The following is a 27085-nucleotide window of genomic DNA, read 5'->3' on the forward strand; positions in this document are numbered from 1 at the left end:
AATTAAAACCACAATGAGATACCACTTTACACCAGCCAGAATGGCCATCATAAACAAAGCAACAAACAAGTGTTGGAGAGGTTATAGAGAAAAGGGGACCCTAGTGCACTGTTGGTGGGATTGTGGACTGGTACGACCACTATGGAAAACAGTATGGAATTTTCTCAGAAAACTAAAAATGGATCTGCATTTTGACCCAGCAATTCCATTGCTAGGTTATATCCTAAGAACCCTGAAACACCAATCCAAAAGAACCTATGCACCCCAATGTTCATAGCAGCACAATTTATAATAGCCAAGTGTTGGAAGCAACCTAGGTGCCCATCAGTAAATGAATGGATCAAAAAACTATGGTACAACACCTAAAACAAAAGCAAACTAAGCAAACAAACAGAACAGGAACAGAAACACAGAATAGGAGATCACATGGACAGTTAGCAACAGGGGAATGGGAGGAGGAGAGGGGGGAAAAGGTATAGAGAATAAGTAGTATAGACAATAGGTAGAACATAGACAGGGGGAGGGCAAGAATAGTATGGGAAATGTAGAAGCTAAATAATTTATGACACATGGACATGAACTAAAGGCAGGGAATATGGATGGTAGGGGGTGGGCAGGATGGAGGGGAGTGAAGGGGGAAAATAGGACAACTGTAATAGCATAATCAATAAAATATATTTAAAAAAACTATGGTACATTTACACAATGGAATTCTATGCAGCAGAAAGAAAGAAGGAGCTCCTATCCTTTGCGATGGCATGGATGGAACTGGAAAGCATTATGCTAAGTGAAATAAGCCAGGCAGTGAAAGACAAATACCATATGACCTCACCTTTAACAGGAACCTAAACAACAAAACAAACAAACAAGCAAAATATAACCAAAGACACTGAAATAGAGAACAGGCTGACAATGACCAGAACAGAGAGGAGAGGGAATTTGAGGGGAAAAGGGGAAGGGTTTATAAGAACAAATATAAAGGACACATGGACAAAAACTATGGGGGTGGAAATGGGAGGCAGGTGGGGAGCACTGGGTGGGGGTGGACTGGGATGGGAGTAAAAGACAGAAAACTGTATCGGAACAATTAAAATAAAAAATGTTATAAAAAATCAGTTTATATAGGTAGCTAGTTAATCATCTGCTGCAATGGTATCATTCAGTTTCCAATTATTCAACTGACATACACTCAGTGAACAGCAGACAACTTTGCCACTCATCAAATCACAACTGCATAATGAGGTCAGCTGCCTCAGGCACACCTTAAAACCCTTTGAAGCAGCAATATGGGCAGCAGTCCAGCCTTCTCTGTTGGCATAGTTAATGAGGTCTGCAGGAACAACAGGTTTGGCTGTGCCTTCAGGACTCTCTTCTCCCTGATCCAAGTCAAAAACATCCGACCTGATTTCTTCCTCATGCAAGGAATTTCGACGAGTTGGTGCTCCATGATACATAAGAAGCTTAAGGCTGTCCACATTACCAGTGTTCACAGCTACATGAATTGGTGTCCAGCCATCCTGAAAATAAAATGACCAGGGGCAATGGTTGATTATGATATTAATATTGAGAACAGTGTTACTTAAAGTTCACTTCTAAATGTTCCTGAGCATGGAACACTGAGCTGGGAAAAGCAGGCATTCCAATCCTGAATATCATTGATGATTTGAGTCAAGTTCTCTGACCTCTGTCAATTAGTGTATTGCCATTGCTATGACTCATGTTTGCTATTTTGTAAGAATTTCCACTTACAAGTTAACCATTTGGAGGTCAGTAATTAAGCATCATGTATGGAGATCCAAAATCTCAATTTAATACTACAAAAGAGAATAAACTTGAGCATAAAGAGGTTTTAAAAAATATATTTCTAGCTACAGTGTTATTAATAATGTAATAAATAAATGCTAGTATAAGCCAGTTTTATTTATAGGGCAGAGTCCTAATTCTAGTGATCTTAAAATTTTATGTTAATGATTGTGGAAGATTCTAGATAATAGGGAAAAGGTAGGCATACTGGAAAAACAGAGCCAAATTACTTCATGGTGTGCCTATGGCTCTCTATTGAGTGTTCTGTAATGGCAGTGGGTCATTGATACATCAAGCTTAGAAATGTTCCACATAAAATGATTACATTTTCTGGGATATGTTTTGAAGCCGTAGCTGGTTTCTAGAGTAGACTCAACTCTTCTCTAGGGCAATGGTTCTCGGGTATGGTCCCGAGACCACCAGAATTTCATTACCTGGAAACTTGTTAGAAATGCAAATTCTTGAGCATCACTCTAAAACTACAGAATCAGAAAATCTTCAGGTGTGGTGAGCAATCCAGGTGATCTGGATGCACTAAAGTTCGACAAGCACTATTCTAGGAAAGACCTTTGTTCCCTTGGAGTGTTATATTTTCTTATATAGAGATGAATCTACCTTCTACTCAGGTACTTGTCTTCATTAAATTTTTAAGACTTTCATATAAGAACTGTGCTTTATTTTGGTGCTTTTTGTTTTGGCTTTATTTTATTTTCCTGCCTTTATTTTCCTGTTGACATGTTTTTTCATGTGGTGTTGTTACCAGTAGACAGTCTGTCCAAAGCCCAGGGATCTCCCCCACTGGGCAAGATGACAGCAGGAGGAGGTTCTTAGATTGAGTGCCAAAAAAACTAGCAAGATAATTGGATAGGAAACAGCCTCCCACTCTAGTACCAGATTGGGTGTGGGACCCCGGGAAGGCAGACACATGCACCATAGAAGTCGAAATGGTGCAGGGGGAAATAGTGGACTAAAGAAGTCTACCAGTCTAGCTTGGGGAAAGAAGGGATTGGTTGGGAGGTAGACCCATCCAAAATGCTCAAAAGTTTGGGAAGGTGATTGGTCATTTTGAGAAAGCACGTGGCCTATCTCACACCCAAGCTAATATCCCATGGGAATAAAAAAAAGTAGATTTGCTCTCTCTTGCTCATGGCTCACTGGCCCGGGACCTGCACTGGTACAGTACACTGGCCTGTTCTCTCCTTAGCAGCCACGTGGCCCATGGCCTCCGGGAAGGAGCCTCTCTCACTCACCTGGTGATGCTTTTGCTGGTGTGTTCATGTGCTCTTTCCCAAGAGCACACAACCTTGCAGCCCTAGCAGATGCATGGCCCGTGGCCACATGGGCTCCACATGCAGGCTCCAAGAGGGAGCCTGAAATGGACAGCAGCTGGAAACAAGCTAAGCTATCTGGATGGCCACTTAGCAGCCACTGGCCGGCTTCAAAGGACTGTACTTTGAAATGTACTTTTGTCTTGGTTTTGCAGAGATGAGCTTTGAGACAGGAGTCTGTCAATTTCATAGATCGTGCAGCACCTGAATAAAACTTCTTTCCTCTTACACCAGCATCTGCTTCACAAGTTTGGCTTCTGTGATTATAGGCAGCTGAACCTCCTTTTTTGGTTCAGTAATAGTGTTTCATATAGCTATACTAGACATTCTTTGTTGAAGTTCAGCACACTTCAAAAAAATACAGGGTAAAAGGGAGAAAACTAGACAATAAATGGTAACAGTCTACATTCAGACTGAGTCATCTGATCATTTGCTAAAGTGTTAGTTTTTTGTGTGTTTTTTTTGGTCTGGTTCTGTACCAAGTATTAGTGAAGTCAACTTGGCTAAGACCACGGGCAGTAACTGGAATACCATACAATGCTTGCATGGGCTTCGGCAGGCTCCAGCCAGGTAAAGCATTTTATGGCTTGTTCTTTGTTGGGTTGTGGACACCTTTACTTGGGTATCAGCCTTACACAGCTACTGGAGTATAAGTGCTCTTAACCATCCCTAATTTACATGATAAAGGTCATGCAGCCTTTCTTGAAAATTTTTCAATCTTCCATTCTCCTCTGATTCTTATTAAAAGTAACAAGAGATAATTATTCCCTTAAAACCCTCTATCAATTATACTGTTTGCCTCCGTACTTTCAACAGCTTGCTTGAAAGCATGAATTTCTGTGTTCTCCAACTTACAGGGATGTGACAAACTTTCATGTGGCACTTTATTTTTCATTCAGTTTGATAATGTAAAATTCATTCAGTTTTCACATTAAGGTAGACTTTCATAATTTCATATTGAAATCTGTATAACATCACAGATTTCTCTGATAAAGTATGTAAAATAGTATGAATAAATATTAGACTTCTCTCAGATTTTCAAAAATTAAAAGAAATAATTTTTTAAAAAAATAGCTTTAACAATAGGATTCAATGGAAAATGTTTATACCTAACTTATTTCCCTGATTATACCCTTAATTGTTGGTTCTTTTGGGTAATTATTTAAGAAAGCCCATATGAAACAGTGACCTATAAAACAGATAATGTACCTTTTTATCCTAAAAATTTTAAGGAGGCTTCCTGTGAAGTGGATGCCCAGTATAGTCAATTCTCTATTAACAGCAGCAATCTAAGGTACAGATTACCTTTGGAAATTAAAACGTCTATATCTGTCTTTCATCAGGAATATGTTGAAGGGTGGTAATTACTACATAACATTATGGGAAGCTGCAATAACAAAAATAAAATAATGCCTGAGCCCAATGAACAGTGGATCATGATGGAAACTCCTTAACTCCTCCAGCCCTTAGATGGGCCTCTGTCAGAGAAATGCTTGTCAGTGTACACAGGGCTGATTTCTCGATCTTCAAGTGTACCATGATAGCTTGATGAAGACAAATTTTGGAGAGTTAATTAGTAAGTTTTATTTCAAATGCATTCCCATGTGGCTGAGCTAGAAGTACCATCCAAGAACTTTGTCAACTTCTAAATCTCTCTTCACCTGTGCAGCTTATACAGGCATTATCAGGACTATGAAGGGTGAAGTCAACAGTTACATCACTGTGTTAGGTTTTATAGTGCATTTCCAAACAGTGTTTCAAGTTCTGAGGCAAATTAGATAGTGACCTTGAACTCTGTGAGGTGCTGCACAATCTTAGCAATAACAAAAATCATTCTACGAGAAATAGTCAACACAAATAGCCCTCTTCCAGTGCAGGGCAAAGGTCATCACAAAACTCCCTTTCGTTTAGGTATTACAACTCAGTACTACTATTGATGATAATGATGATAATGATGATGATGATGATGATGATGACAACGATGGTGATGACAATGATGATGATACCTAACATTTGTTGAATACTTACAATTCCCAGGCAGTATACCAACCACCTTATATAGATAGGCTCATTTCAATACCCCTAATAATGGTGACCACTCTGAGCCTCATTTTGTAAAGAGATTAACAAGAAAAAGAGAAGTAAGATAACTTGCCCAAGGTCACACTATATTGAGGAGACAAGGTTCAACCCACACGGTCTGATTTCAGACCCTGGCTTCTCATCCATTACACATTTTTTCTTTCTATTTCCATCATTGCCATGGTCGCTCAAGTTTATACTTCTATAGTACTCTATAAAATATATAATGCACCTTGAAAATACATCCAGAATTGGACCATTCCTCACTCTACCCTTCAATCTTGATCCAAACATTACTTCTTCCCTTGATTAAATAACAGATTCCTGATAGGCCTCCTTTCATCTTTTCTGTGCCTCCCCACTTACAATTTATTCTTGCCCTGCAGCCAGAGTGATTCTTATAAAAAAAAGAGTTAGTTCATATCCATGTTCTGTTCAAAACCATCCAAGCTGACCCCAGGTCCTCATCATGACCCACGTCTCCCTGAGGTGCACCAAGGGCGCCACTTCTCTCTTACCTGAGGCCTCTGCACTTACTATTTGTTGCTCAGGCCTGGCACACGGCCCATGCCCTCACTCAATCGTTCCATCTCCACCGAAGACTCTTCTGACCAGTTCTTGTAAAGTAACCCTCGCCATAGGTATTCCTATCTCCTAAACATCCAACTACTATCCAGTGACTTACTTGTTTACTATTGTCCCCTCCCCAGTAATGGAATATAAGATCAATGTGGGCAGGGGCTATTTTGGTGGCTGTTCTCTCTTTAGTCCCTAGGACAGCTGGTACTCAGGAAATACTTGTTGAATGAATGACAGGACACAGGTATGCATTTTGAATAAACTGTAGTCCAGAGGTAAAGGTCTGGTTAGGCAAACAGACAAAGCTTTTAATTAGCAGAGCCTCAAAGAATAGACATTGTCCTTATTCAATATCCTGAAAGCAAAACAAACTCTAGCTTTATAATGTATTTTATTTTTCTAGCTATACAATTTGTAGACACATTGTAAATTACACAACTAAACCCCTAAAAATGGTACTCACTCTGGTTTTTACGCTTCGGTCACTTCCAGCTTCCAACAAGAGCTTAATACATTCTTTATTTCCATTTTTACAGGCCAGGTATAGAGGTGTCTGTCCTCCATCAGCAGCGTGATTAATGTCAGCATCATATGCAATTAAGAATTCTACACACCTAAACACAAGATTATGATTAATAACAGAGAAACTGGGTTTAATTTCTGAAGTGCCACCTGACCAAAATATTAAATGTTGATAATTAGAAAGTAATTTTGCATCTTCATATACATGAAATAGATAAATATATATCAAAAATTATTGTGGGTCTTATATGGGAACTGTTTTTTCAACAAGGCTAGAAGATGTGTTTTAATCACAAACTAATTACTCCCATGAAGATTTAAAACAGTAACCCTGATTAAGTGCTGAAACTTGGTTTATGAGACTTCTCTATAACCAACTTGTAAAAGTGGAGCCTTTGGAATGTATTTAACTTATTGGAATGACTGACTGACTTAACTGTGCTTGACATATATATTGTTAGTGGTTCAAAATAGTTTGAACCTTGAAAAAAGTCAGGCTGCTGAGTCATTCTGAGATTTTTCACTTGAGAAAATGGCTATAAATAGTGCAGACAGCAGGGCACCATGTGCCTCCACTATAAAAAGCAGCGAGGAGAGAGAGAAAGGTTGCCTAGGGAGAAAAAGACAGCAGAGGCAGTGCTGTCCCCTAAAGGGCTGCTGGTTTACCAGGGAAAAGACACAACTAAGGAGAAACTCATTGCCCTGAGATTCAAGACGGTAAGAAATCAGGGGAATGCAAGACGCAGTATCACTTACTAACTAGCAAAACACTAAAGCTTGAGTTTATAAAATTACATGAAAATAAACTTAGAAAAGAGGGCTAAATCATAATTAAATTAAAAAGCAATTCACATCATCTTTTTTTTTTTTTACTTCGGGTGCATGTTTTCTCATGGTTTCCCTTGACATTTGATATTTGTGTGTGTGTACACATATATGTGTATATATGAGAAAAATAAGTTACATATTAATATGTGTATGTATAACATGCACATTTAAATTAACCCCAGCACTCTTCTTTTTTATAAAGCAATCCATGCCTCTATGCCCATGACTATTATACTATCCAAACGAGTAGCCCTACAGATTGCCCGGTGAAAGTAAAGGAAAACATAGCCCAGAAAAAGTCCTCTTGGAGAACTCAAGACATGCAAAAAGTAGGAGCAATTATCTACAGTCTTTAGTAATAACTCAGGGTGATGACATGCAGGAAAAAATAAATAATGTATATTTTAAGGATGAATTGTGAATTTTGAAATTTTTCCATTTATAATTTTAACTGAATTTATTGGGGTTACACTGGTTAATAAAATTATACAAGTTTAAGGGGTATAACTCTTTAATACACCATCTGTATATTGTATTGTGTGTTCGCCACCCCAAGTCATGTTTCTTTACATCACCGTTTATCCTCCCTTTACCCTGGGCTTACCTTTCCCCTGCCCCATTTCTCTCTGGTAATGACCATACGGTTACCTGTCTATAGGTTTTTGGGTTGTTTGTTTGATAGTTTTTTGCTTAATCCCTTTACCTTTTTAAATAACATTAGCACGAACCTTAAAACCCATATTTTAAGAATTATGAACTTTGTCAAAGAACATTTCTAGCAGGATAGTGATGTAAAAAGTTGAAAATAGCTTTCAATCCCTGCAACCTGCTGTTTCAGCACCGGCCCAGAAAACAATTCAGCTACATTCTCCTTTAGTTAAAGGTGACACAATTTTAAAAAAACTAGCCCTGGCTGGCGTAGCTCAGTGGATTGAGCATGGGCTGTGAACCAAAACATCGCAGGTTCAACCCAGTCAGGGCACATGCCTGGGTTGCAGGCCTCGGCCCCCAGCAACCACACATTGATGTTTCTCTCTTTCTCCCTCCCTTCCCTCTCTAAAAATAAAATAAATAAGATCTGAAAAAAAAATACTATTACTATGCTCAGCTGCCTTAATAAGCTACTGTAGGAATCATTGCTAAAGTTATGTGTATTTTAATTGATAGGCTCTTTTGGTTTTGTGTTCTCATTACTTTCAGTATATAAAGTTTCTGCTTCTTTTTATAATAAAACAAGGTAAATAATTGAGATTTAATACTGAATAAATTGCTACTAGTAAGTTAAGATTGTTACAAATAATATAGTCCTATGTTGTACTTTTAATGCCATTGTAAGTAAAAAAGTTCCTTTGTGTTGGGGTGGTAGAAAATGGTGAAGAACAAAGTCTAACAGACCATTAAATTGTCACATATATGCTGCCATACTATCACAAGATTATCTTTTTCAGAATCAAGTTCACTCACATGAGGTTTGGACACTGCATATTTCTCTTCTTCACTTCCCTCATACACCGCTCTTTACCAATTACTAAGAGCAATTTTAGGGTCCTAATGTGTTTAAGTCTTCAAAAATATTTAGTGAATTTACTTGACACTAGATTTTAAGCACTAGTTTATACATTAAGCCAGAAAAAAATATGTGTGCAAATTATAAAGAGCCTCTTCTCATAAGAAGACAAAGAATCACTTACTTGAAATGTCCCTGAGAAGCTGCAGCACACAAGGGTGTGAAGCCATTTTTATCAGCAGCATTGACTTGGGCTTCTGCATTCAGCAGCAATCTCACGCAGTCTACAGATTTTAACAGAAAGTCACTTCAATTCCCCATTCAGAGTTTCAGTGAGCCAAGCTCTATACGAGCTATAGACAGATACTAAACCCAAAGGACCTCTTCCATACACTGTCCATCTGACAACTCTATCATCCGAATGTAAGACTCCACAGACTATTTACGGGAAAGCAGCCTCTTTTCCTGAACATTGTAATACCCCAGACTCACCAACTAAGATGTGAACTTTATTTTCTTTTGGTGCTTTGGGAAGAGTTGTTGATGAGTGAGAGAACTATCTGTCATGTGTCAGAAAACACTTTACCAGATTTTCTTACCAGACTACCCCAGAAAATAGTGTTACTGGATGGAGAACCAAATCCATTAACTAAATCGAAATACCGTTCTTTATATTTAGTAAACTCTTACTTTATGTTTTATTTAATCTTTAAAATGCTTTTGTGTCATGGTCATGCTACACTTAACTCCATGAATGAGGCTAAAGGTGGACCCAGTCTTCGACGTGTATTATGCCCGAGCTGTTTATTCCTGACTCAGGCATAAATAGCAGCACCTGGATCTCATGTTCCCCTTGTTGTTCACCAGATTCAATTTCTCTATACTAAAGAAAATTCCCCTAGTGTTTTGAAGTAAAAATGAATCCCAAACTACTTTTAAAATAATGACCTACATTCTTAGCTCACTAGAACCTTCCATTTAATCCACTTGAACACAATAAAGTTCTGAAGACTTTCAAGGAAGCCACCTTATCTGAATTAATTGACAATTGTCCAGCTACCACAGGCAATGCTATTTGACTTTGCATTTGCAGTCAAATCATCTTTTTCTTCAGTAGCTTGTGTTTTAGTATATTTGACTAGTATATTTTGCATTTCAAGAAACAAAACAATTCCCAGACTTCATCAATATGTCGTTTACAGTTGTACAACTTCTTAGCCTCTAAAACAATCCAAATAACTATAAACTGCTTCAACTACAGGACAATTTCAGACCCATGACCTTTCCTAACTACTAAAACTTTCCCTCTCCGTAGCATATGCTAAAGTTCAGGTGTTTTGACTTTCACACACATCAGATATTTCTAACAGACAAATTAGGGCTGTTTCATCCTGACCAAAGTGATCACAGAGGGAGGGCTTTATTCTACAATGTGTGTTACAGTTACTAGACCTAAAATTTCTACTTGTACAATACATTTCATGGTGCATAAAACAGATAACTTTTTTTGTAGCTGCTAAACATTTTACATTATTATAAAACTGTACAATTTGGATTTTAAAAAATGTTTACAAAAATATTTAAATCATAAAAAATATTATCTAGTACTACCTGTAAGGGAAAATTGAAATAAAAATGAAACTTTTGCTCATGACAGTTTACAAATGCTTTTGACTCTCCATCCTTTTGCAAGCAGGTACTGGTATGATGAGGTAATATTATCACCATCTTTACCTGTATGTCCATTCTTAGCAGCAGAATACAAGGCAGAATGGCCATCTTCACAGGAGTAGTTAATGTCCAGTCCTTCTTCATTAAGCAGCATTGATAATAAAGTGACATTTCCCTGGGCAGCAGCTTGCTGAAGAAGGGTGGGCCTGCCAGCCAGGGGGGCAGGACCACCACTCATTAGCAAAGGGGTTAGGGAGGGTGACCAGCCTGTAGGTTAAAGTGACCCTAGTTAGAGAGTAGGAGGGAGGACAAGTGACAGACATCACCCACTCCTTTCTAAATTACATACACACAGATACAGGAACATGTATTCTTAGAGGATTATGTGGTTTCTAACGTTATCAATCTGTTAATAGTTACTTAGCACAAATCTGTACTGTTATCTCAATCTTATACCTACTAATTAAGATACATAGTGACAAATTATTGGCAGACATCAATCTTTCACAGATAAGAGCTAAGGTAGGAACTGGTTTTAGGAAACTACAATGGCTGTCTCATTTTGAAAGTTCAAATTCGTTTTCCAGGTTTCAAAGCAATTTGAATTTTAAAATTATATAGAGATTGTTTCAATTTCAGCATCTAAAAAAGTGAACTAATATCTTTAGGTGTAAGACAAAAATAAATGTAAGAAATAGAGATTTTCCTTTTTTGATAATGTTTCCAAGGTACTTGATTTTACATAAACCATTGAGATGGACCAAATACTGTCAAGAAATTTACTTACATTTCTTGAATTTCCTTATTTGAGAATAAAAATAATGGGGGGGCCAACTATTCAGTATCAACAGCTAACAGAAGCACTACATATATATTTTTATCTAAAATACATCAGCAGAAATCAATATAATTTTTAAGGACTGTATCATCTGGCCATCTCTATGTGTTCCAGACACTTTCAATCAGCCAACAGAATAGGACACTGTACACAGAGATTTAACAAAAATTATAAGAGTTATCATAGTTAGATATTTATCATCAGTATTTAGCAGCTTTAGAAGAGAATCTGTTAAGTGTGTAAAGTCGGCTGCATATAGCATGGAAAATTTTCTGAATTCTTCCTTGATCGAAAAGCTGTAAAAACAGTAAAGTAAAAATGTTTATTTAATGTGACATAGGCATTTTGTGTATTTTAAGCTTAAATACCATTAACTTTCAAAACACGTCATTTTATTTTTTTCCTCATGGAGCTTGAAATACCTCTAAGCAATGCTAATGCAAATATAAAGGCATGTGTGCACACTGTCAGCCCTCAGGGTATAGTTTCTACATATATCTGGTAACATTCCATATAGTAACATATGCTAGATGGATGTTTTATACTCTCTGCACATTCTAGCTATATGGGTATTATATTAGTATGTATGTAATATTCAATTCTTATAATAGAATCTTAATTATTGGCCTTAAACTATTTTAATAAATATTAAGAGTACATATCAAAGTATTTCTCAGTATTTTAAAAATTCTTTGTAATAAAGCAGTTAATACAAATGAAACCAGAACTGCTTATTAAAAGCTACTGATAATATATCTTCATATTCAATGTATTTGGGCCCATAAATAATTTATTGCTTTACCCTATTAGACTACAATGACATACATTCAAATGGCTATAAAATTAAATATCTAAACTTTGTGATATTTTCCCATTGATATTCATTACCTCCTCTAACAAAAGTTATTATTTTTACTTCATACTTACAAGAAGGCTCATCTCTGGTACATTTTACCTTTTATATTAAAACAAACAAAAACCCACAAAAATTAAATCAGTACTTATCAGAAATGGATGATAAACAGAAAAATTGTAAACAACAAGGTACAAAACCTTGACTGCAAAGCACACACAATGGCAATATGAAGGCATTGTACTGTGGTCCTCTGTAGAACCCCAGGGAATGTGGCTCACCCTCTATTTCTCCCTCTTCTCTCCTTTCCTTCCTTCCCTCCCTTTCTCTCTCTCTTTCCCTCCCTTCCTCTATTTCCTTCTATCTCATCCAAGTGTTCTTGGTTATTGATATTCCTTTAAGAATATTGCCCTGGCCATGTGGCTCAATTGGTTGGAGCACTGTCTCGTACATCAAGAGGTTTGATTTGATCCCTGGTAAGGGCACACACAAAGTTTTCGAGTTTGATCCCCAGCTGGAGCATGTATGGAAGCAACCGATCCATGTTTCCAATTCTCTCTCCACCCCCCATCTCCCCCTCTCCTTTCCTCTCTCTAAAATCAATAAAAACATATCCTCAGGTGAGGATTAAAAAATGTCAACAGGTATATATTAAATGGTTTGCTACTATTTGGGTTTTGTTTCCATTTTTTCTATACAATTCTAAGCTTTGGAAGACAATTTAAATATAATTATATTTAATTGATGTATATGGAAATAGTTAATCTTATATATAATTTCCTTAGAAATACAATTTTTAATGAAAAGCTATCTGAATAATAAAATATTTTATCCAAAACTTTCCTTAATCCGTAGACCACTCAAAAACCTTACAGTTTTCTATTACACAAAACCTCAGAAAAATATATATTAATTTTCTTATTACTTAGCAGTCTTCAACAGGGTTCAAAATTATTTGCAACGAAAAACTGTTAAAGTTTAAGTAAATTTCCTACCTGCACTATCATTTCCAATTTTCTCTAACACAACCTTAAGTTATTGTAATAAACCTCCTCCAAGTACGAGAAAAATAAAACTTTACCATGAGAAAAACTTTACCATTTATTAACTCACTTGAAATTACCAACAATGCTAAAAATGATATTTAGTTGACTTTTTAAGTAATGCTTTAGTAATGAAGAACAGATGTGCAGTCATACAGCTACTTTAATGACGTTAGAAAAAGGTCTTCAGCTCTGCAGTGTCACGTGCAAGCATCAGGAAAGTGAGCACCTCACAGAACATGCAGTGGTGAAGGGGACAGACAGCACGTGCCATGGCAGTAGAAGAGTTGAGAACAACTTCTGGCATCAGCTTCAGAGTGTGGAAAAGGTTAATATATAGCTCAGATCAATATCGCTTTCTGATTTAGCCTTTAAGCCAATCATACGTGATGGAGAGTCATTTTTAAAATGTATGTTTAAATAAGGGAAAAAGGTCTAAACCAAATAAACATATCAAATTAAAAAAAATACAGAAAAAAATCTCCAAGGGTATGGAAACTCAGCTGCCCAGTGTGATGCCTGGTTTAGGCTTCTCTTCCTCTAACAAGCCCAGGAAGAACAAGAAAATCGAATTTATTTAGAATTTTAGAATTTAAAATGTTACTTAAAAATTTAGCATTTGTCCATAAAAACTGTTAATAGGGTTAGAATAATTCATGACATAATTCACTGAAATGGTATCTTTCACCATTGCGATCTCCTCAGTATTTTATTAATCATAATTGTTTATCATAAATATAAGCTGACACAGAAACACAGAATTTTAGAGTTTGAAAGATCATGAGATCTAGTGGTTTTCCAAGGAGGGAGAAGGTAGTGAGTTGTTAGAGAATTCAACAGGCAAGTTTCATAAATCGTTTGGTTTGAAATTATTATTACTTTTTGGTTCAATGCTTTCATTTTTAGATGGGAAAATTAATGGTTCAGAGAGAATTTGCTCTTTAGGGTGATAATTAGAAAGGGACAGAAATGGACTAACTCTGCCTTCTTACACTTAGCCTGGTGCTCTCTTTACCACTGAAACTGGAACAGACATCCACTATGTATTTGGCAGATGTGCTGTCCCCATGTTCAGTTCTCACCAACTACAATGGCATTGGTGGCTTTTTAGAACACCCTGCAGTGAGCTTATAATCTGGAAAGGTACAGACCTGCCCAGGCACAAATGGGTTAAGAAGCAGGATGGAGGGAGCTTTGGTGCTTCCTAGTTGCAATGGGCAAGTCATCACAAATGGGGCACTCCAAATGGAAAGCAGAGTCGAAATTCTGTATCTCATTTAGAAAGTGTAGGCTAACCTACACCCATGGTGGGGTTATACACCCCCATTATGTAACAGTAATAGTTCCATCTCACGAATACACTACATGTTCAGTAAACACTTGCTGAATAAGTAATGACCTCACTGCCTCCATTTCAACTAATGCACCATACCTTCAAATCAAATGAAACAGAAACCTGTTATCCCACCAAAGGTAATCCTGCAGTTCCAAAAATATTTTGGGAAAATTACAAAATCAGAGAATAAAAAATAAGGAACCAGCTTCACATATTTTCAGTGGCTGCTCTTTCTTTGGTTCCACTATTTACTCTCTAACTCTATAGATACAAACTAAGGGCACTTTTCAGATGGCTCTTTTATCCAAAATTCCACTGTATCCTATGCAGGTCATTCTGGTGAATATATAGCGGTAAGCAAAACTAGGCTTAAAGTTGTTTGTATAGAAAATAATAATCAATAAATAATAATACAAGAGTAAACTGTTTTACATACTCACAACTATAAACCTCTTTGGCCCACCCCTACTGACAAAATGCTCATCTGTTACAAATCCTGGTTTTAAAGCTTTTCTACTGAACCCCAGAGCACAGAATGACCAAAACAACTTCTGGCAAAATATCAAGGTGCAAAGTAAAAACAGTTTTGTATTTCTTAAAAGCTGACAAAATTTATATATCCCAGGAAGTGTTTTCTGTTTTATAGTTTGTGCATTTATGTCAATAACACTCTACTGCTCTGAACATTTTTGGAAATCTGTTTTGCGACTGCCTTACAACCACACAGCACATTCTCCGATTCTCCTGAATGCTAGCAAAAACTCCTTCTTTGCAGGTGGATTTAAAATGTGGGAAAGAGACAACATCATTTCAGGCCAGGAGAAGGCCATCTGGCTCAGTAATACCATTTCAGATCACATAATATATATACAATGCTAGATGCCCGTAAATACATAAAAAAGTAATACTGAAGTCAATTCTAAAGCAAATTTTCAAAAATGCTTTTAGTAATGGTATCACTGAATCAGCAACATCACCTTTAGTTATTCATCACGCATGCTGCTCTACACTCAATACTACACTCTCTGGACATGTTATATTAAACCCTCCTAACTTTCACCCTCCTCACATTAGTAGCTTAAGTTCCAATGAGAAAACTTGCTCAGTTCAAGAAAATCCATCCAAAACACACAGCTGTAAATGGCAGAGCCCAGATTCCAACACAGATGTGACAGATACCAAAGTCCCTGCTGTTTCCAATTCCCCCCTAAAATATAAAAATAGCCTCTCGAGGAACTTAATTTCAAGGAGGCAGTTTATAACTGGGTAAGTCAGTCCTGGTGTGCTGCTCTCATTACCTGATAATTACCAACTACTTGTCTACAGAGAGCAGATAACAGCTAGTGGCAGGCAGGGAGGTTAAGGGATAGAGAGATCGAGCAAAAAGGAAAAAGGACTCATGGACACAAACAACAGTGTGGCGATCTCTGGGGTGTAAGGGGGAATAAGGGGACTAAAGGATAATAGAAAAAAATGTAGTAAAGATTAACTCAAAAGAAAGAAAAAAAAAATCCCAAAGCTCCCTGTCATCAGAATAGTCTCTGCTAACCTCTAGGATCCTGTGAAGAGCTAAATCCAGTCACATTGGTAAAAAAAAAAAACACTTCCTCTAGTACTTTATAACAAAATGGAAAAATCCAGATCTTTGTCAGCTTCTTTGCTCAAGAGTTCCAGATTCTGCGACTTTGTAAAAAGCACATCTGCAACATACACCTTTTCTAATGCAGGCCACATGCTCACCACCTGTGCTCAAGTGTTAGCAGACAGTTCTAAATAAGAGATGACTTTGGAAATAAACTACACTTAAAACAGAGATTGATAAATATACACACTCCATTTTTGAGGTTAAAAATGTTAACGCCAAACTGATATTAAAACTTAGATCATACCAATTACAGAACAAATCTAATCAATTTGATAATCTAAGTTGGACTGTAGTATTAATAATAACTACTTGAAGAGATTGCTTTTCTGTCACTGCAGATAATAGAACTGAACACATAGTGCCTGGTGATGACTGACTAAAACTGAAGTCTTGAGAGATAAATATTTAATAAAAAGGAAAGTCTTCCTATGGAAATACTTTTGTCTCAAAATCAATGGTCTTTGTGTGCTCCAAACCACTATTTTGGGTTATTAAAAAGCAAAAAAGAAAGGAAAGCACTTAGCATAACAAAACCACAACTCACACAGCAAAATGAATCACCATACCCTGGAGCCTTTAAAAAAAGAGAGGAAGGAAATATGTATAAAAAAGTATCAAACTAAAAAAAAAAGTTTCAAGGCAATGTGAAAGAAATTAAGGCAAGTGAGAGGACGGACCACATTCTTAAAAAGGGTATAATATTACAATCCCTTTACCTGATGCTGTTACCAGGAGGCTGTCTGAGGCACCTGTTCTACAGGATGAGGCACTAACAGGGTTTATGGAAGAGCAAAAGGCAATGGTGGTAGGAATGACAAGGGAATGTTCTGAACATGCAGGTTGGTTCAGTCCAGGAGTTTCAGCAGGCCAGGCACCCACCTGAGACGTGGCCAGGGCTGAAACGGCACAGCCTGCAGGTGCCACAGTTAAATCTATGGATGGTTTTGGTGGCAGCTGAGGGGAGGATGATTTAGGGAGATTCTCCTCACTTATGACCCTGCTCCCTTGGGGTAAACTGGAAGGAGGTGAAGCCACAGTTTTGTTATCCACTTTGGCCCCAGTACTGGAGGCCCTGCTGCTATCCATAATAACTTTGAATTGGGGGTGGGGTGGAGAAGGAGCTTGGGAGAGCCCTGGCTTTTTTGGAGGGATAGGAGGAGGGTTTCCTCTGTCAACTCGTGCTACACTGGAAGTCTTTACACTGGTCCGACCAACTGGAGGGTAGGTGCCAACATCCCCTGTGGCGGTCGCTCCAGGCCTTGGGGGTGCTCCTGCTTGAGGGCCTGTAAATCTGGAGAGTGCTTGGGTCACAGTATTCCGAGCCAGTTGTTTGGCCACTAGGTTGTCACGGCTTGTAGGAGAGACATCTCTTGATGGAGGACTTTGAGTAGTATTTCCATTTTGGTCTGGGTCATTAGCATTGCCCTGGAATCTGAATCTAGCTGCTTGGATTCTCGGGTTTAGACCTGAATGCAGAGGTGCACTGGCACATGGTGAATGCAAACTGTGCACAGTTGTGCCTGGTGTTTGCATGGTGGGAGGGGCAGCATTATTGGGAAGTGGGGGTGTACTACTTGTTAAATCTGGTGTTGAGACTGTGCTGGGTCCATTTTCCTCAATTCTGTTTGCACTTGGAGGTGGAACAGTGGGCAGAGAAGAGCCAATCAAGTCACTGTGGGAAGCCTGCCTGTCAATACCTGGTCTGATAGAGGCGGCATTGGTGCACATATTCCCTTTTGCATTTGTAGAAACTAGGGGGCTCCCTGTGGAAGAAGGCTTTACAGGCACAGTCAAAGGCAACTTCTTCACATGGTCAGTGCCTTCTATCACTAGGTCTGTCTGGCAAGCAACAGATCTTGTCATAGGTCCTTCTGTTCCCACAGATATGGAGACCAAACGCCTATCTTTTGTCTTCCGGGGGAGAGAGAGGCTTGGTTTGCTATCATTTCCCCTTTTTAGTTGCTCAATCATTTTCTTCATCTTGTCTATCTCCTCTTTGAGGTCAGTGGTGTGTGCCTCTTCTCGGTGCAGCTTGGCACGAAGCTGTTCCCGTTCAGTGTCAAACTCAGAGAGCTGTTTTTCCATCTGAGCTTCCATTTCTGTGCTTCTTTGTTTCTCAGCAGAGAGTTCCTCTTCTAATGCACTAGTCTTTTTCTTTTCCTCATCCAGTTTGGCCATTACATCCTCTAGCTTCTGGGCCTCCTCTATGACTTTGCCTGAGAGCTGTTTGCACTCCTTCACCAGCATCAGGACCACGTGCTTGTTCTTGCCACGCTCTTCCTCCAGGCGAGAGGTCAGCTTCTTGTGCTCTTGCTCAAGGGTTTGTAGCTGAAGCTTTTCCATCTCCAGCTGAAAGAAATTCACAGGACAGCTCTATTAATATGCAGAGAATTTTTTTAGCCCAAGAAGTGTTTCTTGTGAGATTTTTGTTAATTTCCTTACAGTTACATGGTTTGGGTTAACTAAAATACCGTGTTTTCAAAATGTGTTATGATATGAAAGATATTACTTTAGACTCATTAAAATGAGAAAGTACATAAGTGATTTTATGAAAAACATCTAAGTTACACCAATAGAGAATTTTCTTAAATCTACTAAAGTTAACTATAGGAAAGGAAAATAGTAATTCATGCTTCAAATCACAGTGCAGAGTGCAGTAAGTTCTATTTTTTTGTAAAAATAGAACTCTGTTAGGAAACTGATTTTTTTAAGGTTTAATGCTTTAAAATTAACTAACCTTTGAGGTACAGTATAAAGAAAAATGCTGCCCTGGCTGGCATAGCTCAGTGGATTGAGCTCGGGCTGCAAACCAAAGTGTTGCAGGTTCGATTCCCAGTCAGGGCACATGCCTGGGTTGCAGGCCACAGCCCCCAGCAACCGCACACTGATGTTTCTCTCTCTTTCTCCCTCCCTTCCCTCAAAAAAAAAAAATGCTAGTAAACAGTACACTTCAATTAAAGTATAAGCTCCTCCTATATTTTGAAATTATATTACTTAGCATTTTTAAAAAAAATCTTCAAGCTTCTTATGATACATTGCTGTAGAAATCATATAAAATTATATGAAAGTTCTCTGAAAACTATAAAGAGCTAAAGAAATACCTTAGAACTATAATCAATGTCAGTGAACCCATTTCTGATCTCATCTTCTACTTCAGTCTCACTTGCGCCCTTAGGTCCCAATACACTGGCTTCTACTGAGTGTCTCGAACATTCTTGAACATGGTTCTGCCTTCGAGTCTCTGACCTTGCTATTCTCTCTGCCTAGAATTCCACCACACATCTTCATGTAGGGCTCCTGCACTAGGCAATGACCAAAAGAAGAGAATGGCTCCCTGCCCAGATAGGAGTCTGGCCTATTATTCACTTATTTTGGGTGCTTCCAGCTTTGAAGCAGTTGAATAGCATTGTAATGGGTCCTATAAAAAAGCAATCAGGAATACAGATAATTCTCCAAGAATAATTAGAGGCCATTGTTTATTCACATGCACTATATTCTACTATATAAAATTTGGGGGGGCTTTATAAGTAGATTAGGTAAGATTTGGAGAAAAATAGTGTTGTAATATATTTATATATGCATTTCTCACCATATCACAGATCTTGCCCACAGTGTTTCTTCACTATGGGTCATCAAAGTTTATTTTTGAAATGATAACTTTCATCTTAAACTTTAGAATCAAATTGAAGACAGGCCTCCAACAGGAGATGAACTCAATCTCAACTATTTATGTAGAAAACTATACTACTATAACTCTCCCATTCATTTGTATGTTTTCTCTTGCATCACTTGTGCTTTATAAATATTATCTCAGGCTAACATAAGTCCTTTATAATCTTACCACAGACAGAACACAGAGGAAACCACATAATTGACACACCTATAAACACACAGCTCCAAATTCACCTGAGCTCTGAGCCCCAATCATCTGTCACTCAACCTAACACTGTTTAGCTTCCCTAACAGGGGCATCCAACCTTTTGATGTCTCTGGGCCACACTGGAAGAAAAAGAGTTTTCTTGGGCCAAACATTAAATATACAAACACTAATGAAAACTGATGAGTATAAAAAAGGTCTTAAGTAAATTTATGATTTTGTGTTAAGCAGCATTCACAGTCATCCTGGGCCACATGCGGCCTGAGGGCCACAGGTTGGACACCCCTGCTAGTTTACTTCATGGGATATTTAAACCTTTGCCACTCTGCCCTGGCTGGTGTGGCTCAGTGGGTTGGGCATAGTCCCGCAAACCAAAAGGTTTCCAGTTCAATTTCCAGTCAGGCTACATGTCTGGTTTGCAGGACAGGTCCCTAGCTGGGGGCATATGAGAGGCAACCTATCAAATGTTTCTCTCCTTTTCCCTCTCCCTCACATTATCTCCCTCTAAAAATAAATAAAATCTTTTAAAAAACAATAAATACATAGAAAAAGCTATTCCACACTCCCCAAAACTTCACCCAAAGATTACTCAATTGACCCTCAGTCTATTCTAATTGATTCTTTTAACAAGATAATTCAGACTAACTTACATCCTGTCTTCTATATCCTGTCTCCCGCATTAAGCTCTGCAAATCCATGTTCTTCCCTTCATTCTAAGGGAGAAAGGCTTCCATCTGTTGAAGTTCAGACAGTCTTCAGCAATTAACTTCATTCTCTCCTGTCACCTCTGAGACTTGCTGTATTACTCATCACACTGCTCTTTATAAATATTAAACATCCCCTTCTCTACCAGCACCTTCCAATTAGTATAAACATACTCCCATACTTTAAAAAATAAAGTTTTTACATTAAAAATTTTTTGACCATTCTGGCTCAGACACAAGGTTTTTGTGCTTGAAAAAGTAAGAGATGAGGCCCTGGTCAGATAGCTCAGTTGATTAGAGCATCACCCCATACACCAGGGTTTATGGATTTGATCCCTGGTAAGGGTACATACAAGAATTAGTAACCTGATGTTTCTCTGTCTCTCTCTCTCTCTCTCTCTCCCTCCCTCCCTTCCTCCCTCCCTCTCCCCCTTTCTCCCTCTAAAATCAATCAATAATTTAAAAAAAGAAAAAGTAAAAGATATAATATTGAGTTGGCCAAAAAGTCTGTTTAGTTTTATCCATAAAAGACACATTTTTCATCTTCACCAATAATTATTGATTTGGATATTTTGAGTATGTTAGACATACCCGCATGGTATAACATTGATTGTTCTCAACTGATGTCTCTATCAACTTCAACTAGCCTACCCAATCATAGAGCATTGTCCAGAGAGAAATCTTTAGCATGCAACTTTGCAAACCACCTTCTCCATACATTGCACAAATCCTTTTTTCTGCATTTCAGTTGAATTTTCACCTTTCTTGAAATAATAGAGCATAATACGCCAAAAATGTTGTGTATTTTTTATGTTCAATGTTAAAATGGCTACACAATATTCACCAATTTTGATGTTTTTTTAAATGCATACTGACATGATAGCTGTCACAATACAATCTAACAAAACTGTTTCAAATAAAGTTATAAAGACAACTAAGCACTACTACAGACATTTTATGGACAAAACCAAATGAACTTTGTGCACAATACACAAAAATAGTGATTAAAGATTAAATAAGGCAGCACATGTAAAGCATGCACCATTGTGCCTGCCACTAAAAAATGTTCAGTTTTCAGTTTATAATAAAAAACTTGTGCTACTTAAAAATATGTTACTTTTGCACAACATTTTTCCTCTGTAGACATATTTACAGGCAAACCAGGATCTAGAGAATTATCCATTTTGAAGATATAAATGTTTTTGTATGTTAGATAGCAGTTGTAATTCAACAATTACAGAGTATAACAGAGAAAGTTCCACTACCATTAATGGTGAAATAACTTCTCTAGACTATCTTTCCTGTAAATAATTGTGAACCTTTGAAAAATACAAAAAATAAGTATTTGAAGGTTCTGGAGAGCAGTAAAAGTAGTAGAACCAAGAAAGGAGCCAATAGCATTGGACAAGATTTGCCCTTGTGTAGATTTTCAAGTGAGGGCAATTCTCTGTCCTGATAGCACTGGCAGCAGGAGCTCAAGCACAGAGCACCCCTTATTATGGTCAAAGAAGGCAGAGGATGATACTGAAGCTGCCACAATGAACCCATAAGCATCTCTGGTTGATGCTTGAATTACACATTCATCAGGGAGACTCCACACTAAATGACAGAGGTGTCTGCTGAGTGGATGGGAGAACTCAGCACATATTTCAGGTATTGACAACTGCAAGGAGACAGAGTATGGAGTATGAATTTCACCAGGTTCACTGCTTCCTAGAACAAAATACATTCTTCAGAAGATAACAGAATCTAGGATCTCTACCATATCATCCATAATGTTTATTTTAGTATACAACAAATTATTAGACAAGCAAAGAATTTATTTTTTAAAGTGATCCACTGTCAAGAGAAATGCACTCAAATATAAACTGGGTCCAAGATGATTTATATTGGAATTAGAAAACAGGGACCTTAAAGCAGCCATTGTCAAAGAAAATATGGTCATAAGGACAGAACAGAATGGGAATGTTGGCATAGAAATAGAAACAAAAAGTCAAATGAATATCTAGAACTAAAAAACATAGTATCTAAAATAAAAAACTAGTTCACCAAATGGGCTTAATAATAGATTTGAGAAAGTAGAATTAAAAAGGACAATGAATCTGAAAATAGAGCAAAAGTATCTAATTTAAGAGACATAGGAAAGAAAGACTGACAAAAGTGAACAGCACCTCAGTAACCTGTTAAGACAATATAAAGTGTTTTAAATTCCATGAAAGCAGAATTTAAGAAGAAAGAGAAAATGAGGAAGAAAAATGTATTAAAAGAAAAAATAGCAAAAAAAGTACAAATATGATTTTTAAAAAATTTATAATCCAGGAAGCTCAGCAACTCAAAGCAGGAGAAATATAAAAATAATCATACCTAGGTACATTATAGTAAAACTGCTGAAAACAAAGATAAGAAACAATTCTTGAAAACAGAGGAAAAAAGACAGATTGCATACAAATGATGGCTAAATTATTATTTCTAAAATATACAAAGCAAAAACGGACACAATCAAAGGGAGAAATAGAAAAATATATGACAACAAGCTTCTCTCATAAAAAGAAAACTAGATTAAAAATCAGCAAGAATAGCCCTGAGTGGTGTGACTCAGTGGGTTGGGCATCATCCTTTAAACTGGAAGGTCACTGGGGCGATGCCTGGACAGGGCAAATGACAACAGTGCAGGTCAGGTCCCCAGCTGGGAGTGTGTGAGAGGCAACCAACTGGTGTTTCTCTCACACTTCGTAGTTTCTCTTCCTTCGTCTCTCCCTAGCTTTCCCCTCTCTCTAAAAACAAACAAATAAAATCTTTTAAAATATCAGCAAGAATAGATCTCAGTACTATGAACATGCCATGGTCTAACTGACATTATGGAATAGGACAGTCGAAGACTAAAGAAGATGTAGTCTTTTACACTTGTTAAGCTAATCAAAACCACCAAAAAAATTATGGAAGACTAAAATCTTATAGAATATGTTCTCTGACCACAGTAAAATTAAATTATAAGTAAATCAGAATAAGATATTAAGAAACCCAAAATTCACCCTGGCTGGCATAGCTCAATGGATTGAGCGCAGGCTACGAACCAAAGCGTCGCAGGTTTGATTCCCAGCCAGGGCACATGCCTAGGTTGCAGGCCATGACCCCCAGCAACTGCACATTGATGTTTCTCTCTCTCTCTCCCTCCCTCCCTTCCCTCTCTAGAAATAAATAAATAAAATCTTAAAAAAAAAGAAACCCAGAATTCAAAAATAAAAAAACATACTTCTAAATAGTAAAAAAGCTTAAAAAGGAATCACAAAGGAAAGCAGACTCCATTTAGGGCTGAATTAAAATAAAAACAGAGCATACCAAAATTTGTGGGATGTTGTGAAAGAAGGATATTTAAAGTTAGTTAGAGCAGAGGACAGAGAGAAATTTATATCTTTAATTGCCTATCTGGAAGAGTTATTTGAAATCAATCATTTGAGTTTCACCTTAAGAAGCCATGAAAAGTTAAGCAAATTGTAGGAGGAGATAAAGGTAAAAAATGAAATAAAAGAGACAAATGATAGAGAAATTATGAAAGCCAAAAGATGTTTTTCTAAAAGATTAACAATATTTGAACATTTAAAACAAACAGGTTAATACAGAGAAACACAAATTGCAAATAACAGGCATAAAAAAGGAGATAGTCACTACAGAATAGATATTTAAAAAATAATGAATAACTTTGTGCTAACAAATTCAACAAATCAAATTCCTCTGAAACACATTTTATGTCAGAGTTGACATAGAATGACACAGAAAATTAAATGGCTTTGTATCTTTTAAAGATATTGAATTCACAAATAAAACCTTTTCCTCAAAGAGAACTCCTAGCTCAAATGGCTTTCTAGTGACTTCTACCAAACATCAAAGAAAGAAATAATGCCAAACTTACACATACCCTTTAAGAAAATGAGGGGAAAATGTTCTGGTTCACTATATAAACCTAGGATAAGCATCAATCAAAACACCAAGTATTTATTTAATTTACAGAAAAATTATCACTCATGAACACAGAGACAAAACTCCTTAGCAAAATATAGGCAGACTGAATCCACCAATAAATAAAATGAATAAAAGGTGACCCACTGAAGTTTACCTCAGGAATCCAGAGTTGCTTTAATATTTGAAAACCAATTAATGTTTTCACAAGATGAAAGAGAAAACTATGTAGGTGGTTGCAGAGCAGCAATGTAAAGGCAATTACTTCCAATTCAAAGTGCAAAACAGAGAGGGAAGCGATTGTGGTCATTCGTAAAATGAGAAAGCAAACTGCATGTTTGTTACAACCACAAAATATTCTTATGACATTTAATTATATCCATTATTGCTTCACCATATCTTTTAATACTCACTGCATTTTTGTCCTCTTCTGCAACTACACACCCCTACCCACCTGCCCAATACTGGTAAACAAATAAATAACAAAATACATTAAAATAACTCTTTTTTCTTTATAGGGGCTTGAGCTCCCAGTCAGCAGTTAGGGTTCTGCAGATGCCATCTGTCTCTTTCCTCTTCATCTAGAGTTTCGGAGGGAACACAAGGCATGGATAAGGTGAACTGCCCTTTATTCTGTTTCTGCTCAGAGCCACAGCCCTCAGTAGCCGGCTGCCCCTTAACACTCACTGCAGTGTGCCTGGGGAGTCAAAATGCATGTTGAAATGTAACAATGAATCATAAAAAAAAAGACTCAGATATGAGCTAAAAACATTCACTCATGTACAAAATGTCCTAAATACTCTTCCTAAAAATGCTATTTTAGATGATTTCCTACCATGCTGTCCTTAAATAGAAGTCTAGAAAGCAACTTAAAATTAAGTTATATTTTATAAACCATTATATAATTAAGTAGAGAGCACTAAGTACAATTGGCAGAACAGTACAATTTGTTATAATAGGAAGACAAGACATGAAAGAAATTAAACAAAATAATTTGATTACTCTTTTCTGGTCTAATTATTATTTCTTTGGCTGTCTAGCACCTGAAACTCCTTCCTGTGTTAGAATTCTCCACCTTATTATTCTCCCCTACAGAAGTGAAATTTGTCCAATAGTAGCTTTCCTAGTAGCCAAAGAGAGGGTGTGGGGCCTTAGCCTGACCAAACAAATGCACCTGTTCTTAGACTTCCAATGAAAAATGAGAGATGCAAAGAGGGAGGACCAACCAGGTGAGGCACCACTCAAGACCCAGAGCAGTGATGGCAGTGGTGCTGCCTGGAGTCTGCCACCTGCAGACTCTTGAGCATCACCACTTAAAACTAGATCTATAGTGAACATTTGTTATTGGTGATGTTGACTAGGAGGAGTTGGTCTCCTAACTGTCCCAGCCATGCTCTACCATACTGTAAACTAACCAATAAATGCTTTTTCAGCATAACTCAATAAATACTAGCTTCATTTACTCACAACAAAGAATCCTGCATGATACATCTACTACCATGCAACCAACCTCATTATGCTGAACTGCCACCTAGAAGCCTTATCCAATACACAGAGCTACTTCTAGTTTTTATACTGGTGAAAAAAAAAAATTGTGCCCCCTTCTAAATTTCCTACTCATGTTAGCTTCTCACTTTTAAAGGCTCTGCTCAAATTAAAAGGTCTTTTCTGTTTCAGGGTTAGAAATTATACTTTCTAAGTATGACTAAAAGGATTGAAAATAAATTAGGATAGAAACTATTAACAGACGATGTACAAGATAATAAAAAGACAAATATCATTCTATCCTAGGTTCTATCTGTAAATGAGGAGTAGATTACTGGAGGCAAAGTTCCCCATGATGATTATTCATGAGCTTATTCAAAGCGGATTTAAGGGCTCAGTCCATTTGCCAAATTGATTCTTGCCCAAATTTTCCTGGCACACAAACTACCCGTTAACCCTCCTATTAGTAGGCTCAGTAGGAACCAACGCATGAATGAGCATGAAGCCTCTTGTCTCTCCTGGAGAGGCCAACCAGAGCAGCGCTCAGGCCAAATGTCTCAGAATTACCCAAGAGCTGTGCCCAGTGTCAGATAATAAATACTTGAATTGTAGATAATGAAGCCTTTGCTTTCCCTGACTCTTGCTCTGGCAGTGATTTAAAGAACTGGACCCATTGAAAATAATGGATTTTTTTTTTTGTCTTACTATTTTAGATTTCTAAAGCTTCAATTTATTCTATATGCAAGGGAATTGAAGATGTCTGGTTAAAATAGTTACTTTCAGTACTACAGGTGACAGGTAATTTTATTGCTAAAAAGATGAGTTTGGTGTTTCTGGCCTTATCAGCTGATGTAGTATTTTCTTGGTAAGATTCAGGATAAGAGTACAAACTGTAGCTTTTCTTACATGGCACAATCTTCCAGAACAGAATATCATCAGGGACACAGGGTAGCACTGCCTATCAGAGTGAGCCTCCACCGAGACCACACAGCCAATGAATTTGCCCATAAAGGACCACTGTATCCCT

At 37.4% G+C, this 27085-nt stretch overlaps 1 protein-coding gene across 5 annotated transcripts in view; it reads right to left on the bottom strand.

Annotated features, from left to right (window-relative positions):
• CTTNBP2 (cortactin binding protein 2) overlaps nucleotides 1-27085 on the bottom strand; it is a 182894-nt gene that overhangs the window by 79223 nt on the left and 76586 nt on the right. For 3 of the 5 annotated variants that reach the window (XM_036010846.1, XM_036010844.1, XM_036010845.1), the window contains exons 4-8: nucleotides 16752-18384; nucleotides 10384-10587; nucleotides 8834-8933; nucleotides 6256-6406; nucleotides 1263-1517 (exon numbers count right to left, since the gene is read on the bottom strand). In XM_036010846.1, the coding sequence (XP_035866739.1) occupies nucleotides 1263-1517; nucleotides 6256-6406; nucleotides 8834-8933; nucleotides 10384-10587; nucleotides 16752-18384 (2343 nt within the window). Of the gene's footprint in view, nucleotides 1-1262; nucleotides 1518-6255; nucleotides 6407-8833; nucleotides 8934-10383; nucleotides 10588-16751; nucleotides 18385-27085 lie in introns of those variants that run through there. The other 2 variants (XM_036010848.1, XM_036010847.1) reach the window with 2 other exon arrangements.

Source organism: Phyllostomus discolor, chromosome 10 (genome assembly GCF_004126475.2).
Source record: "Phyllostomus discolor isolate MPI-MPIP mPhyDis1 chromosome 10, mPhyDis1.pri.v3, whole genome shotgun sequence".
Taxonomy (NCBI): Eukaryota; Metazoa; Chordata; class Mammalia; order Chiroptera; family Phyllostomidae; genus Phyllostomus; species Phyllostomus discolor.